This window comes from Prionailurus bengalensis, chromosome E3 (genome assembly GCF_016509475.1).
Source record: "Prionailurus bengalensis isolate Pbe53 chromosome E3, Fcat_Pben_1.1_paternal_pri, whole genome shotgun sequence".
NCBI classification, from domain to species: domain Eukaryota; kingdom Metazoa; phylum Chordata; class Mammalia; order Carnivora; family Felidae; genus Prionailurus; species Prionailurus bengalensis.
In genome coordinates this window covers 40,281,859-40,297,067 of record NC_057357.1, presented here as the reverse complement: position 1 = coordinate 40,297,067, position 15,209 = coordinate 40,281,859, and the positions used below count along the sequence as shown (strand labels likewise).

Below are 15,209 nucleotides of genomic sequence, written 5' to 3'. Positions count from 1 at the left end.
ACCCCAGTCCTCTCCTCCCCCGGGCAGCAGCCTCACCTCCTCTCTGTTCCAGCTCACTTGTGGGCCTCCTCTCCCCATCCTCCCGGGAGTCCCCCAGGAGGCATGGATGTCGCGCCTTGGGTGTCCTGCCACTCTCGTGCCTTATGTTTCTTGAGGAGGAGGGAGTTCAGGCACCCAGGAAGCTCTGGGGTCCCCTCCCCAGCACTCTGCACCTCCCTGTGGCTTCTCTTCCAGCCTGATGCTCATCCGAGGGGTGCCTGTAGCTCCAGACCGGAGTGGGGGTGTGACAGGAGGGAGTGGGCAGGCGGCACTTGTCGGGCCTGCAGGTGCCGCACACCTGTCTGGGACCGGCCTGCGGCCCTGCCACCTGTGCACGTGGCCCTGCCTGCCCGTTAGCCAGGCCCCACGGCCCTGCTGGGCAGCCAGGAGAGACATCTGGGCTTCCAGGCGTGAGCTAGCAGGGCTGTGGGCTTCCGCCCCCCCTCCCCACAGTCACATTTCCCTCCTCGTCCTGCAGAGTGAAGTCAGAAGCCATCATCGCCCGCCGCGAACCCAAAGAAGAGGTGGAGGATGTAAGCAGCTATCTCTGTACAGAATTGGTATATTCCACTATTAACATGCGGGGCAGGGGGGGCGGGTGGTGCGGGGTGGGCTCCCGGGGCGTGCTAATTCTCTGGGTCTCTGGGCCCTCCTCATCCTTCCTCTGTCAGCTCCTCTGCCCCTTCTTAGTGGGAACCCCCGTTCGGCCTGTGGGCCCCCTCTGAGGTGCAAGGAATGTTCTCAGGAGCCCTCTGCTCCTTGGGGGTTCGTACCTGACATGCAGGGAATGTTTGTAGGGGTCTTTTCCCGTAATTCGTGGACCCCTTCTGGCCTCCTTTCTGGAATAGAGCCCAGGTCTGGTGACTGGGCCGCTTTCCTGTAGGAGAGGGTGGGGCCCAGCAACTCGTCCCAAAGTGAGTGGTGCGTCCTGGCCGCACCTCTTGTCAGCTCTTAGCTTCGGGGGTGTCAGGGTGCTGCTCACGTAGCAGCCATCCGAGACGCAGTAGGTGCTCCTTCAGCCCAGCCAACCCCACCCCCAGGAGCAGAAACAAAGGTGTGGGTGAATTGTGGAGCCACGGGAGGCATCAGTCGGGGCCCGTGCCTCCTTGCTTGGGGCCGGGGTCTCGTGCTCCCTGGCCCAGCAGCTCCCCCTGGCCCCTCACCCCTGTGCCAGACTGTAGCAGCCCAGGACACAGCTCCTCGGAGCGGACTTGGTCCTGTCACAGCACCCACAGACGGCAGACCCCACACATCTGCCAGAACCTCCCACGTCCTACTCGGACGTGTGACCCCAGGTCCTGCTCACTGCACCTTCCCTAGAACCTGTCTTCCCATGGTTCCACCTGGGACCGGCCTCACCTGTTAGCGTTGATGGACGGTTTCACCTGGGATCGCCAGGGTGTCCAGGGGCCGTGTCATAGCCCTCAAGTGTATCATGTGACCTTTTGGGGGCGGGCAGGCCCCCGGCATCTCCTGCCCCCTGCCCACACCCTCCCCGCCACGTTTCCTGAGGCTCCGTGGGAACCCGCCCTGGGATTCGCCCACACCTGGGCCAGCCCGGCGAGGAAGCGCAGTGTGAGTTGGCCAGCAGGCCCCTCGCTGGCTGACCGGCAGCGCCCCCCTCCCCCCCCAGGACAAGATCCCCATGGCGCAGCGCCGCCGCTTCACACGGGTGGAGATGGCGCGTGTGCTCATGGAGCGGAACCAGTACAAAGAAAGGCTGATGGAGCTTCAGGAGGCCGTGCGGTGGACCGAGATGATCAGGTGGGTCCCCCAGGCTGCCCTTGGGGTTCTGGAAGGCACCCCCATCTCCTTTTGTGATCTGTGACCCCCAGAGATTGAGTTTGGTCTGCACCCCAGCCCCGTGTCTCATAGGAGGACTGGAGGGACCTCATGGGAGCTGTTTGGGGGCCCGACCCGGCCAGGGGCTAGAGCTGAGCTGGGGCATGTTGGGCCTGGTGTGCTGGAACCCCTCGGGGGATTTGAACTGACCCACGCAGGGACCCCTCTTCCCCAAGGCTCCATTCCTGGCCACGGGGAGGGCCCCCCCCCCCCCCCCCCCCCCCCCCCCCCCCGAGAAGGTCCTGGGCAAGCAAAGCCAGAGAAGTCCAGCAACAGCGGTGCAGGGTTTGACTGGGTAGGGCCCAGAGGGGGTGTGGTGTGTGGGCAAGTCCACTGGACGCTGGCCGAGCGGGGCTCCTTCCCGGCCCCTCCCCGCAGAGCGTCCCGAGAGCATCCGTCTGTCCAGGAGAAGAAGAAGTCCACCATCTGGCAGTTGTGAGTTGGGGCGCCGGGGTGGGGTGGGGGCAGGGACGGCTCCCCACTGGCCGCCCCTCACTTCCCATGCCTCCGCTGGCAGTTTCAGCCGCCTCTTCAGCTCCTCCTCCAGCCCCCCTCCGGCCAAGCGCTCCTATCCCTCGGTGAACATTCACTACAAATCACCCACCACGGCCGGCTTCAGCCAGCGCCGCAGCCATGCCATGTGCCAGATCTCGGCTGGCAGCCGGCCTCTGGAGTTCTTCCCCGATGAGTGAGTGTCTCCCACTGGCCTGCGTGGGGGCGGGGGGCGAGGAGGACACGGTGTGTCCCGGGGCCTCTCCCCTCTGGGCTCCGAGGCAGGAGCGTGAGGCCTGTGCTGGGGGCGGGGTCCCTCCTGGGAAGGAGGCTAACCTCTCTGTGCCCACACCCTGACGGGGCGCCCCAGGTGTCCCTCCCCTCAGTCCCTGCACAAAGTCTCTCAGCTGTGCTCCCCTGCCCTGGGGGACCCCCCCAACCCCGCCTGGCCTGTGCACCTGCGCCCCACAGGGACGCTTGGAGCTGATGGGAAGTTTACCAGCAAGGTTGGCTTTCTTCCGGGGAATAGGCGTCCTTCGGAATTTTATGTTTTCCTTAGTTTTGATACCAAGAATCTGGCTCCAGGGCAGAAGTGGGGAATTCTGTGTCTTGCATCAGAAGACTGAAGTTGCCCTGTTAAGGCTTGGGGGCGGGGGGGGGGGGGGGGGGGGGGGAGGAGGGCACCTCACTGCAGGGCCCTGCCAGCCAGCCCTCGGTGGCAGCAACGGCCGAACGGGCACCGGGGCACGGGGCGCACGCCCCACAGGGCAGACCCGCGCGGCTGAGGAGTAACCTGCCGCGCCTCCTGCCCAGTGACTGCACTTCGTCCGCCCGCCGGGAGCAGAAGCGCGAGCAGTACCGGCAGGTGCGCGAGCACGTGCGCAATGACGACGGGCGGCTGCAGGCCTGCGGCTGGAGCCTGCCGGCCAAGTACAAGCAGGTGCTGCAGGGGGCGCGGGGCGCGGGGTGGGGTGGGGAGGGTGCCGGGGCAGCCCTGCGGTGCCCCCGCGGCCCTTCCTGCCCGGGGCCGGCCCTCTGCCCCACGCCTCGCGCCCACGTGGCCACTCGGCCTTGTGGTTGCAGCTGAGTCCCAATGGGGGCCAGGAGGACACGCGGATGAAGAACGTGCCTGTCCCCGTGTACTGCCGCCCTCTGGTGGAGAAGGACCCAACCATGAAGGTGAGCCGGCCCAGTCGGCCTGGCACGTGGGGGTGGGCGGGAGCACCTGTCTCAGGCCCCGCCGCCCCCCAGGGGCCAGCGGAGGGGACTGGGCTCCTGACCACACGACCCTTCTCCCAGCTGTGGTGTGCTGCGGGCGTCAACCTGAGTGGGTGGAAACCGAGCGAGGACGACTCCGCGAATGGAGTCAAGCCCCCGCCAGGCCGTGACCCTCTGACCTGCGACCGGGAAGTGGAAGGAGAGACCAAGAGCAATCACACCTCCCCCGAGAAGAAGGTCAGAGTGGAAGGCAGGGCCGGAGACACCTGCTTTGCTGCCGTGTGTGTACTCGGGCTGTGCCCGGCACTGGAGTCTTGTTGGGAGTGACAGAGACAGGATGACTAAGGCCAGGGCTGGAGACTGGGCTCATCTGAGGACCCATCCCCTGTCCAGGGCACGCGGGGCCTGTGCTTTGTCCTCGGCGGGTGGGGAAGTGTGGAGGCCCAGACGCTCTGCAGGCGGTAGGGCTGGAGGGGTCAGGCCACCGGGCGCATCTCTGTCCTTGCGAGCTGTGCACAGGAGGGCGGCAGGAAATGATTCACCCGCGGGTCCTTGTTCTGTGGCCTAGGCTGACTTGGGGGGCAGGGACTTAGACTCAGGAGCTCAGTTCTCCATGGGAGTGAGGCCACACATGCCGGCGGTCTTGGTAGAAAGTCCAGTCCCGAGTTTTTGTCGCCCTGCTACAAGGGAGGACAGCCGTCTCCCCTAAGGCCACAGGCAAGGTTATCTCCTGATAGAGTCCAGGTGGCCCCACCGCCCCGTGCGGCTGCTGGTGTGGCCCGCACCCGGCACCAGCCCCCGTCTCCTGTGCCCCAAAACAGGCAAGAGAGCTCCCCGAGGTGGATGCCACCTCCAGCCGCGTGTGGATCCTCACCAGCACCCTGACCACCAGCAAGGTGGTCATCATCGATGCCAACCAGCCGGGCACCGTGGTGGACCAGTTCACCGTCTGCAATGCCCACGTCCTGTGCATCTCCAGCATTCCAGGTGAGGGCCAGCCCCGCATGGACGCCCACACCCACAGCGCTGGGGTCTGCGCCGCTCCGCACATGGCTGCGATGTAGAGGCGGCCCCGGCCTTGCTTGGGACATGATGTGGACACTCGGGAGCCTGTGGGGGTGTCCCCATTAGTGTTGTGAACAACTGGCGAGACCCAAGGTGAGGCCCACTCACCCAATTGGAAGGAGATGCGTTGGGCCTCGGGACAGACGGAAATGTCAGTCGGGTGCTGAACGTGGACCTACTGGGGGGCCCAGCTCCCACTGTCCGGCTGCAGCAGGGAGAGCTGGGGCCCCCCCAGGCTTGGCTTTGCCGCACGCCAGCACCCGGGGGTGGCCAGGGCCCTGCCGGGGTCCATTTGCTGAGATGACCCCAAGCTCCTCAGACTTCTTAAGGTTCTGTCACGTGACCACAGTCCTTTGTTCAGAGACCGGAGTCTCACTACTCCACTCTCGCAGGCTTCCCAGGCCTCCAGGCAGTGGTGGCCTGCAGGCCCCCGTGCTGAGGCTGGGCTGGCCTGAGAGGAGAGCCTGGGGCCCACCTCCTCCCCCAGCACCCACACCGGGACAGGAGCCCTGGGTGTGTGGTCTTATAGTAGGGGCTTCTTGGTGAGGAGTGACGGGGCGGTGACTCTCCCCCCAGCGGCCAGTGACAGCGACTACCCTCCGGGGGAGATCTTCCTGGACGGCGACGTAAACCCAGAAGACTCCAGTGCAGACGGTGTGCTGGCGGGTATCACCCTGGTGGGCTGTGCCACCCGCTGCAACGTGCCACGCAGCAACTGCTCCTCCCGAGGGGACACCCCGGTGCTGGACAAGGGCCAAGGTGAGTCTGGGCCTGAGCCCAGGCGGCTATCTTCTCTGAGCCCCGCGTTCCTCCCCACTGCCCAGCCAGCCAGGCTCACCTTCTGCTCACGCAGGGGAGGTGGCTGCCGTCGCCAACGGGAAGGTCAACCCAGCTCAGTCCACGGAAGAGGCCACAGAAGCCACGGAGGTGCCAGACTCTGGGCCCAGCGAGGCGGAGGCAGCTGCGGTGCGGCCCGGGCCCCTCACGGAGCACGTCTTCACTGACCTGGCCCCCACCCCGGCCCCCAGCACCCAGCCTGGCAGGTGGGCGAACTCGGGACGGGGCAGACAGAGGGGAGGGAGACTGGCAGAGGCGGGCGGGGACGGGCTTCCACAGGCCACCCTGGAGCCGCCATCCTTCCTGCAGCGAGAACGGGCAGGAGGCCGACACGGGGGGTGTGCAGCCAGAGCCGGAGCCCAGCGCAGACCCTGCGGGGGCCAGCACCAGCGCTGCCCCCACTATGTGGCTGGGAGCCCAGAATGGCTGGTAGGTGGGGCCCTGGGGCCGCGGTGGGGCAGGGTCCCCGGGCAAGCACCCCTGCCCACCACGGCCTCCTCCCACAGGCTCTACGTGCACTCGGCTGTGGCCAACTGGAAGAAGTGTCTGCACTCCATCAAGCTGAAGGACTCCGTCCTGAGCCTGGTGTATGTGACCGCCAGCAGAGGCCAGGGCACGGGAGGGGCCCAGGGTGGCCTGGCCTCCACCCGCTCACCACCATTCCGTTCCAGGCACGTGAAAGGGCGAGTGCTGGTGGCCCTGGCAGACGGAACTCTGGCCATCTTCCACCGAGGCGAAGGTGAGGCCTGGGCCGAGCAGCCACCCCTGTGTGAGCGGAGCCGGGCCCCGGCCAGGTGTGAGCAGGTGTCTCGGGCTCTCTGCAGATGGCCAGTGGGACCTGAGCAACTACCACCTGATGGACCTGGGCCACCCACACCACTCCATCCGCTGCATGGCCGTCGTGTACGACCGCGTCTGGTGCGGCTACAAGAACAAGGTGCACGTCATCCAGCCCAAGACGATGCAGATCGAGGTGAGTGCTGGCGGCAGGAGGGTCTCCGTGCAGGGCCGGTCAGCTGAGGTCACTCCCAACGTGCCTTCTAACAGGCACTGGGGGCTTCGTGGGGTCACGGGAGACGTGCTCGGGGAGACGACGTCACCGGCCAGGCTGCGAGTGCGTCTGTCCGGATCCCACCTGCTGCTGCACTCTGTGACAAGTCAGAGTGACACCACGTGGGCCCCACATGCCTCCCCTCGGCCACCTGGCCGTGCGCGGAGGGGGCGGGTGGGTGGCGACAGCTCCTCCTCGGAGCCTGGACCTTGAGGAGCAAAGCAGGCAGTAGAGGGGAAGTTGCAGTGACCCAGTGGCCGTGGCAGGGTCAGAGTACCCCCCCCCCCCAACCCCCGCTGACGCAAGCTGCCGTGACTCCACAGAAATCGTTTGACGCCCACCCACGGCGGGAGAGCCAGGTCCGGCAGCTGGCGTGGATCGGCGACGGGGTGTGGGTGTCCATCCGCCTGGACTCCACGCTGAGGCTCTACCACGCCCACACCCACCAGCACCTGCAGGACGTGGACATCGAACCCTATGTCAGCAAGATGCTGGGTGAGGGGCTGTGACGGCTCGGGGGGCGGGCAGGGAGGGCCCCTGGCCCCGCCATGCTGACTCCCCCCCCCCCCCCCCAGGCACAGGCAAGCTGGGCTTCTCCTTCGTGCGCATCACAGCCCTGCTCATCGCGGGCAACCGCCTCTGGGTGGGCACCGGCAACGGCGTCGTCATCTCCATCCCGCTGACCGAGAGTGAGTCACCCCCCACCGACGGCTGCTGCCAAAGGGCGAGAGTCAGGGCCGGGGTTGTGGGGCGGGCTCTGCCGGGCCGTACTGGGGGGCTGGGGTGCCTCCCGGGCTGCGGCCTTGCCCCGCGCCCCCCCCCCCCCGCCCCTCCCGTGACTCCTCTCCTCTCTCTTCCATGTTCCGTCCCCCCCATCTCCCTCAGCCGTGGTCCTGCACCGAGGCCAGCTCCTGGGGCTCCGGGGTAAGTCAGAGCACCTGTCTCCCGCCCCTAGAGGGAAGCCCCCGCCTGAGAGGCCCTGTGGGCCGAGGCCGGCCTGGCCCCTCGGCGAGGGTGCACTCCCACCCTCTGCCCCTCGCCCGCTAGAGATCTGGTCTCCTACTCAGGCTCGGGTCCTGGGGCCCTGCTCTCTCTCCAGCCAACAAGACCTCCCCCACCTCCGGAGAGGGGGCCCGTCCGGGGGGTGTCATCCACGTGTACGGTGACGACAGCAGTGACAAATCAGCCAGCAGCTTCATCCCCTACTGCTCCATGGCCCAGGCCCAGCTCTGCTTCCACGGGCACCGCGACGCCGTCAAGTTTTTCGTCTCCGTGCCAGGTGAGGAGGGGCCGGGCCCACTCCCGCTGCAGGGCCGTGCGTGGCCTCCCTTCGGCTGCCCCACTGAGGTCCCTGTGCCCCGACAGGGAACGTGTTGGCCACTCTCAACGGCAGCGTGCTCGACAGCCCGTCCGAGAGCCCCGGGCCGGCCGCCCCTGCCTCTGAAGCCGAGGGCCAGCAGCTGAAGAACGTGCTGGTGCTGAGTGGCGGGGAGGGCTACATCGACTTCCGCATCGGTGAGTGGGCGCTGCCCGGGTCAGCGTGTCCCCAGCAGGGCCGTCTCATCACCGCGGCTGCTGTCTCCCTAGGCGACGGAGAGGATGACGACACGGAGGAGAGCGCGGGGGACGTGAACCAGGTGAAGCCCTTGCTGTCCAAGGCCGAGCGCAGCCACATCATCGTGTGGCAGGTGTCCTACAGCCCCGAGTGAGGCTTCGGCTTCCGGCGCCCCTCCTGCCGACGCCAACGTGTACATACGACCCCGCCCGCCTGCCCACTGCCCGCCCTGCAGGCAGCCCGGCACCAGCCCCTCTTCTAACCTCTCAACCTGCAGCTTTCACCTTACGGCCGGGCGTCCCCGACAGCGGGCGGCAACGTGGGTCAGGGAGGCAGGGAACCCGGGTGGCGCTCTCACCAGGGAGGGGAAGGACCTCTCCAGACAGACGTGCTTTCCCCGGCAGCTTGTGGCCGGCCCCCCATCCCAAGTTCCCACGTCCCAGGGGCCCTTTGGGGCCAAAGCGAGGCAGGATCCCGTGGTAGGTCAGGCTGGGAAGAGGCCCTACAGGCAGCTCCCAGCTCCCCCCGGGCCCCCCCCCCCACTTCCCGTGCTCCTGGAGCAGGAGGCAGGGATTTCCACCCCGCCAAGTCTTCCCAGCTGGAGCCCACTAGCCTTTGCCTGCTGCCTGAAGGGGGGGCCTGACCCTAGGGGGGCCGGCCCAGCCACTAGCCTTCCCTGGACGCTCCCCACCCCGCTCCCTGCCACCCCGGGAACTGGCATGAAAGCGCGTGACCAGCCTGCCTAAGGCAGCTGCCCTCTTTCTGCTCACTGTCGGGCAGGAGACCCCCCTGGCAGGAGCAGGCTCTGGAGTCCTACCCATCCCAGAAACCCCTAGGGTGGAATTTCTCAGGCTGCCAGGGCAAGCCCAGGCCTCAGGAAGAAGGGGGAGGCCCCTGGCCTCTCCTGGGGTCGGTCCTAAGATACAGGCTCAGCCTCAGGGTGACAGGGGAACTTGTCTGGGGACTGCCTCCCACAGTTTCCAAGGAGCCCAGCTCCCGAGACACACTCTAAGTGCCTAGGGCTGGCAGTGTGGCCGGCTCTGGGTGTGGATGGCCACTTGCTTTGAAGGGTGCCGCCCTGGACTGCTGCTCCCTGAACCTACTGGAGAGGGGCACTGGTTGGGGCAGCCCCCGGCCCTGCTGCCCACCCACCTCCCACCAGAGAAGCACACATCTCCGGCAGCCTCCCCAGGAGCCCAGCCGGCCTGGCCACAGCCCCGTGCAGCTGCAGGCTTCCCCCCACCACCCTGCCACCCTCCACTGTGATGTACGTTCAGTCCCTTGTCTGTTCCCACAGGCCGTGCAGTGACTCGGGGGCTAGCTGAGTGGGTGCGGCTGGGGGGGAGGGGCTGGGCGGACATTCTCCTCAGGCTTTGGCCCTGCAAGCAAACCCACGTATCTGCTCTGTATGTAATAAATGTCTTAACACGTAGCTCTGTGTCTCTGGGCCCAGACCAACGTGAGCATAAGCACTTCACTTTATTGTAAACAGAAGTGCAGGCCAGCCTCAGCGCTGGCCCGAGTGCGTTTCCAGGCGGGTCGCAAACCGGATGGCCCCTGGGGCCCGCGGGCAGGGCTACTCGTACAGCCAGTGCCCGGCGCTGTCCTCCCAGCACAGCAGCTCGTCGCCGCGGAACCAGAGGGCGATCTCGCGGCGGGCGCTCTCCACCGAGTCGCTGCCGTGGATCACGTTCCTGCGGGAGAGCCGCGTGAGCGCCGGCGGCCGCTGGGGCGTCGCGACGGGCTGGGCGCAAGCTCCGGCGGCCTTACTTGCCAACCTCGACGCAGAAGTCCCCGCGGATGGTGCCGGGCGCCGCGTCGGCCGGGTCCGTGGCCCCGATGAGGGCCCTCGAGGCGCGCACCACGTCCAGCCCCTGCCACACCTGTGAGCGGGTCGGCGGGGTACTTGGCGCGAGGCCAGGGACGGACCGCCCGCCCTCCCGCCCGCGGCCGGCACTCACCATGGCCACCACCGGCCCCGAGCCCATGTAGTCCACCAGGCGGCCGTAGAAGGGGCGCTCGCGCAGTTCGGCGTAGTGTTCACGCAGCAGTTCCTCCGAGGCCTGCGGCGGGCCGGGGTGGGGTCGGGCCGCGCGCGCCGGGACCCCCGCCCGCTTCCCCCTGCGCCCCGCCCCCGCCCTCCCTCACCTGCACCAGCTTCAGCGCCACCAGCTTGAAGCCTTTCCTCTCGAAGCGCCGCACGATCTCGCCCACGAGCCGCCGCTGCACGCCGTCGGGCTTCACGGCCAGGAAGGTGCGCTCGTGCACGCCGGCGCAGGCTGCGGGGACCCGCGGGGCGCGGCGCGTCAGGCCCGTCCGCCCCCCGCCTCTGCCCCGGCGGCCCGCCCCGGCCCGCGCCGCTCACCCGCCGGGAAGAGGTGGGCCAGCACCGTCAGCACCAGGCAGATCATGATGGCGGCGGCGGTGGTGGCAGCGGCTCGGACCGGGCGGGGCCTGCGCTTAAAGGGGCCGGGCCGCGGCCCGGAGGGCGGGCGCTGAAGCTCACGCCCACCCCAGGACCCCTGCGACACCCGCCGGGCGCTCCCCAAGCCCCAGACTCCTCCAACCCAGCCCCAAACTCAAAGAAACCACACCCCGAGGCTATGGCTTCTGCCTTTATTCGCGTGCAGTCTGCCCGAGTCCCGGCAGAGGCCGCACGCGACGGGGACGGGGAAAGAGCCTGGAAGGTACAGGCGCCAGCGCGAGGGCGGCACACGGGCAGCCCCGCCGCCCGCGGCTTCCCCCCAGCAGCCATCACAGAGCTGGGGGACAAAGGAAAGACACAGGGGCAACGGCCCGTCCTTTTCAGCACAAGTCGCCGGGGGCGGGTCGGATGCAAGCTCCCGGGGGTTCATTCTCGCTCTCACACCGGGGCCCAGCGCCGTACGCTTCCCCGACAGCCTGCCCGCTCTGGCGTTTTACACCGCGGCGGCCTTGGCCTTTTTCTTCGCCTCCTGTTTCGCAGGGTAGTCCCAGGGATGCTCTCGCGTCCTCTCGAGATTCAGCATGGGCTCCTCGGTGCTGGTGTCCCCGCTCTTCCGTCGCTCCGCTAGAATCATGGCCCGGAGGAGCGGCGGGTAGGGCACACGGCACTGAGCGTCCTCGGGCGGTGCTGGCGTGACAGCCGTGAAGGCCGCCTCCTCGTGCTTGGGCACCAGCCGCCAGTCGTGGTGCATGACCTGCGCGATCTCCCGGGCCTCGGTCTCCGTGTGTCCTGAGAAAGAGGGCCGGCGCGCATCGCACACACGCTCGCGGGGCAGGCTGCGGCCGACGGCCACCCCACCCGGGGCCCCAACGCCTCACCTTTGAAGGTCAGGATGCCCCAGGCCTTGCCGTGCTCCAAGTTCTGCAAAGCAAGGGCAGAGGGAGGGGGTCGGCTCAGAGCGCGCGCGCGGCCCCGGAGGCGGTGGCGGGGGACGGGGCGCGCGCTCGCACCTGCGCCGTGTAGTCGGGCCGCACGCGCGTGAGGCGCCAGTAGCACGGCTCGTCGTGCTGCCACAGCCAGGACTTGCGCGTCACGAGGCGGCCCAGGCCGAAGAGCGGCAGGCGGCTGAGCAGCTGCAGCAGGCTGCTCTCGCGGCGCACGTCGGCCCAGGCGCGCGCGGGCAGCCGGCGGCCCGAGTGCGGCCGCGTCAGCGTCCCGTAGTCCAGCGCATAGCGCTGCGAGTCGCGCGGCCGCTCCCGTTGCTCCCGCAGGGCCCGCACGCGACGGGCCAGCTCGGCGATGAGCCGCGGCCGCAACTTCTTCCGCGCCATGGTCCGCGCCCCGCCGACCGGAAGCCGCTCCACCGCCGCCGCCGGAAGCGGCCGGTGTCCCGCGCAAAGGCGTCCGGGCTCGGCCGGAAGCCAGTTGGAGGCCGGGCCGGCCATGTCGCGGACGGATGCGGGGAGGGCGGGGAGCTCGCGCCGGGGCGGGTGTCTGCGGCGTCCCCCGACATGGGAGGTCTCGGACTCGGACGCCGAGGGCCCCGCGGGCGTGGAGGAGGGTGCGAGGGTGCCCGGCCCGGCGGAGGGGCGCAGGGCGGCGGCCAAGGCGCTGCGGCCCGAGCAGGCCCTGCGGCGCGTGGCGGTGCGCGTGGACCCAGGTGCGGGCGGGCGCGGGGAGTGGCCGCGGGACCCAGAACCTCCCCCTGAGGGCGCCCCAGGGGCAGCCGCATCCCCAAGGCCGCCTCCCGTCCAGGAATTGGCGTGGGTTTCCTGGCGGGGACGCGTGTGGCCTGGGGGCGACCAGATGGTGGCCTCGCCCGCGGGGCAGGGAAGTAGCGACCGCTGTGTTCTTGCGGCCTTTCACAGCCGTTCTGGAAGATGCTGGTGCTGGCATCCTGCTGGAGGCCCTGAGCACTCTGGGCTGTGAGTACCAAGTGGAAACCCAGCGCCTGGCCCGGAGCCTCAGGTGGACCAGAGCAAAGCCGGATTCTTGCCTCCGCACCGTGAGTGTCCTGGTTTGTAACAGAGTACGATCCTGGCCAGAGTGTTTTATGTGCGAGGCTTCACACACCCTGCACATTTTACAGATCGGTACACTGGGAAGGAAGAACACTGAGTGGGTGGGGTCCAAGCTACTGTGCTGGTAAGTTGCAGGGCTCCTGTCCTTAGAACCCGACTGGCCTTGGACCTGGCAGGGGATGGGACATGGGTTTTTTAGCAGAGTAGTTCTGGTGGAGCCTGGGATTGACTGTGGCCAGGAGCCTCAGAGCCACCTGGATGCCCCACAGGTGCCTTCTGAGGTGTGGGACGCAGGTGAACAGGATTTCCTGCTGCTCCTGGAGCCCGAGGAGTTTCTGCAGGGCGTCAACCAGCTGACCCAGGTGCTCTGGTGGGGGCGGTAGTCGTCCACAAATCTCTAGGGGCTGGGTTTCTTAGCGTGGGGGAGCTGTTCTGCGTGCCTCCCTTCCCTGCTTAAGGAGAGAGGGTCAGACAGGGCATGCATGCAGCAGTCTGGAGTTCTCATCAGCAACTGTGGAGCTGTTGTGGGCAAGATGGAGAAGCCAAGTGGGTCCTTGGCCTGGAAGTGGATGGGAGCCACAGCCGTTTCCACAGGATGAGAGTCAGGATGAGGAAGGTTTCCCAGAGAAACTAGCGAGAAGTCAGAGGTGTTCAATCAGACTCTTTGCAGGTTTTGCTGTCTGTTGTTAGGTACTTATCAAACGTGTCATATGCCAGCCACAGGGCAGGCTAGGGTGCAGGGATAGAGCAGAAATGGGGGATGGGGACTCAGACTTGCTCTTTTCAGTACCTGGGACGTGCCCGGGGCTTTCACATGTTCTTTGCTTTTGCTAGAGGTGTAAAGCCAGTTTCCAACAGGAGCTGGCTGGGTGACCAGAGAGAGACTGTGCCTGTTTTTCCCAGGACCCCTCAGTTACTCCCAAGCTCGCTTTTTTTTCTGTCTGCAAACTGGCTGTGGCCTGGTAGCCCGTGGGTCCTGCCTGCCACAGCCTCCAAAACGGGTGTGTTCATCCTTGGCTTGCAGACCTGTGGCCCACCCTGCTCGGTACCGTGGATCTCTCCTGAGGGCTCCGCCAGCCCCCATGTAGCCGTCATTGGGCTGGATGCCTACCTGTGGTACCGGTCACCCTAATGCCTTCAATAGGCCCAGCTGGGATGGGAGGGTTCAGGGGAAAGGTGGTGGCTTTGGGGGTGGCTGTGACACAGCTGCCCCCCTTCCTTGGGCAGATCGGGGAAACAGAACTGGAGGGTGGGAATGGCAGGGTGGCGGGAGCCGGAGGGACAGGCAACCTCTGCTCAGGTCTCACCAGCCCAGCAACATCCACGAGACGAGGCAGCCGGAGACTGCAGCAGTGGCCCGTACGGCAGTGGCACTCAGCTGGCCCAGGGTGGAGGAGGTGAGGGCTGGTTGGGTGGGGTGAGGTGTTTGGCCTTGGTCCTGGAGCTTGGACTGCTCTCCAAGGCCCCGCAGCCCCGATTTTGGTCCCAGGCAGCATGTGGGGTTGGTCTCAGCTGGGTGTCCCCAAGGGTGACCTCCGCTGACGCACTCTGGGCTCACGTCCTCAGGCCCTGGTGCTCCTGCAGCTCTGGGCACACCTGGATGTGCTGCTGGTGGCCTCCTGGCAGGAGCTGAGTCGGCACGTGTGCGCGTTCACCAAGGCCTTCGCGCAGCGCCCCCTCAAGTGCGTGACCACCACCCTGACTGGTGGCTGCAGCCGGGAGGGGGGACAGGAGTGCCTGGAGAGGTGGTACCTTTCTGATAGCTTTGGGAGCGGGGAAGACTGAGGGCTTTGTTGAGCTTGGAGAGTGGGACGTTCAGAAGGTGAGAAGTTTCTAGAAGTTCCCCTGCATCCTTCTCTGTCTGCAGGCAGTACCGGGAGTCCCGTGCCTTTTCCTTCTGTGTGGCTGGACGCTGGGCAGGGGGTGAGCGAGTGGCAAGAGATGGCACAGGGCTTCGGGGGGTCTGGTGGCGGCAGATCAGGCAGTTCAACCGGGTCAGCCCCGCCGTGGCCGATGCTGTTGTCACTGCCTTCCCCTCCCCCCGCCTTCTGCAGCAGGTAGGTCCCCCTGCACTGCCCCCCCCCCCGCCACGTTTGGAGCCAGGTACCCAGGACCTGCCCTGCTCATCTCCGTGCCTGTCCTAGGCCTACAGGACCTGCAACACAGAGCAGGAGCGCACGGCCCTCCTGGCTGACCTCCCCGTGAAGACGGGCGATGGTGTGCGGCCCCGCAGGGTAGGCCCTGACCTTGCCCGCCGCATCTGCCTCTTCTTGACCACGACCAGTCCTGAGCTCCTGCTGGACCTGGGCTCCTGACCACGTCCGCAGGACCAGAAGGGGGTACGCTGCCTGCCCTGCCTAGTAACTGGAAACTACCACAGGCCGAGGGAAGGGAACAGCGCTGCATGTGGGGGATGGGAGGGTGGAATGCTCAGTCAGGTCTGGCCCCCTGGCCCCGAGGGGGTGGTGCCGGGAGGAGCAGGAGATGACGCTCTTGCCAGGAGCTGCCACGCTGGCTGGAGAGGGTGGCGGTGAGGTTCCCCTGCCCTGGGTCCTGTCCACGGCGGCTACGGGCCTGGTGCCCCAGCGGAATGGTCAGGAAGGGGAAGAAGCGGTAAGATGGGGTCTTGCGGGAGGAAAGACAGCCAGGCTGTCTCCTGGAAAG

General features: G+C 67.2%; 4 protein-coding genes across 20 annotated transcripts in view; 2 read left to right on the top strand and 2 right to left on the bottom strand.

Annotated features, from left to right (window-relative positions):
• Positions 1-9,568, top strand: part of MAPK8IP3 (mitogen-activated protein kinase 8 interacting protein 3) — a 48,147-nt gene extending 38,579 nt beyond the window's left edge. For 13 of the 17 annotated variants that reach the window (XM_043560995.1, XM_043560998.1, XM_043560991.1 and 10 more), the window contains 20 exons: positions 518-599; positions 1,673-1,803; positions 2,260-2,316; positions 2,399-2,569; positions 3,187-3,313; positions 3,457-3,552; positions 3,673-3,828; positions 4,413-4,578; positions 5,233-5,415; positions 5,510-5,699; positions 5,803-5,922; positions 6,000-6,080; positions 6,165-6,232; positions 6,318-6,466; positions 6,868-7,039; positions 7,120-7,233; positions 7,430-7,468; positions 7,644-7,823; positions 7,910-8,059; positions 8,132-9,568. In XM_043560995.1, the coding sequence (XP_043416930.1) occupies positions 518-599; positions 1,673-1,803; positions 2,260-2,316; positions 2,399-2,569; positions 3,187-3,313; positions 3,457-3,552; positions 3,673-3,828; positions 4,413-4,578; positions 5,233-5,415; positions 5,510-5,699; positions 5,803-5,922; positions 6,000-6,080; positions 6,165-6,232; positions 6,318-6,466; positions 6,868-7,039; positions 7,120-7,233; positions 7,430-7,468; positions 7,644-7,823; positions 7,910-8,059; positions 8,132-8,253 (2,554 nt within the window). In that variant the 3' untranslated portion in view covers positions 8,254-9,568. The remainder of the gene's footprint in view (positions 1-517; positions 600-1,672; positions 1,804-2,259; positions 2,317-2,398; positions 2,570-3,186; positions 3,314-3,456; positions 3,553-3,672; positions 3,829-4,412; positions 4,579-5,232; positions 5,416-5,509; positions 5,700-5,802; positions 5,923-5,999; positions 6,081-6,164; positions 6,233-6,317; positions 6,467-6,867; positions 7,040-7,119; positions 7,234-7,429; positions 7,469-7,643; positions 7,824-7,909; positions 8,060-8,131) is intronic. The other 4 variants (XM_043560993.1, XM_043560992.1, XM_043560989.1 and 1 more) reach the window with 2 other exon arrangements.
• NME3 (NME/NM23 nucleoside diphosphate kinase 3) lies at positions 9,560-10,616 on the bottom strand. Its single transcript, XM_043561027.1, has 5 exons — positions 10,465-10,616; positions 10,248-10,378; positions 10,061-10,162; positions 9,870-9,982; positions 9,560-9,793 (listed from the first exon to the last, which is right to left on the bottom strand). The coding sequence occupies exons 1-5, from the start codon at positions 10,508-10,510 to the stop codon at positions 9,676-9,678; spliced, it is 510 nt and encodes a 169-aa protein (XP_043416962.1). The 5' UTR covers positions 10,511-10,616; the 3' UTR covers positions 9,560-9,675.
• An 85-nt stretch (positions 10,617-10,701) lies between these two features.
• On the bottom strand, positions 10,702-11,855 carry MRPS34 (mitochondrial ribosomal protein S34). The gene is made up of 3 exons (XM_043561025.1): positions 11,535-11,855; positions 11,403-11,445; positions 10,702-11,313 (listed from the first exon to the last, which is right to left on the bottom strand). The coding sequence occupies exons 1-3, from the start codon at positions 11,853-11,855 to the stop codon at positions 11,018-11,020; spliced, it is 660 nt and encodes a 219-aa protein (XP_043416960.1). The 3' UTR covers positions 10,702-11,017.
• Positions 11,824-15,161, top strand: EME2 (essential meiotic structure-specific endonuclease subunit 2). Its single transcript, XM_043561002.1, has 8 exons — positions 11,824-12,184; positions 12,393-12,529; positions 12,815-12,907; positions 13,570-13,661; positions 13,846-13,942; positions 14,112-14,227; positions 14,413-14,602; positions 14,690-15,161. Exons 1-8 carry the CDS (start codon positions 11,824-11,826, stop codon positions 14,858-14,860), a joined length of 1,257 nt encoding a protein of 418 aa, XP_043416937.1. The 3' UTR covers positions 14,861-15,161.
• The last annotated feature ends 48 nt before the right edge of the window (positions 15,162-15,209 follow it).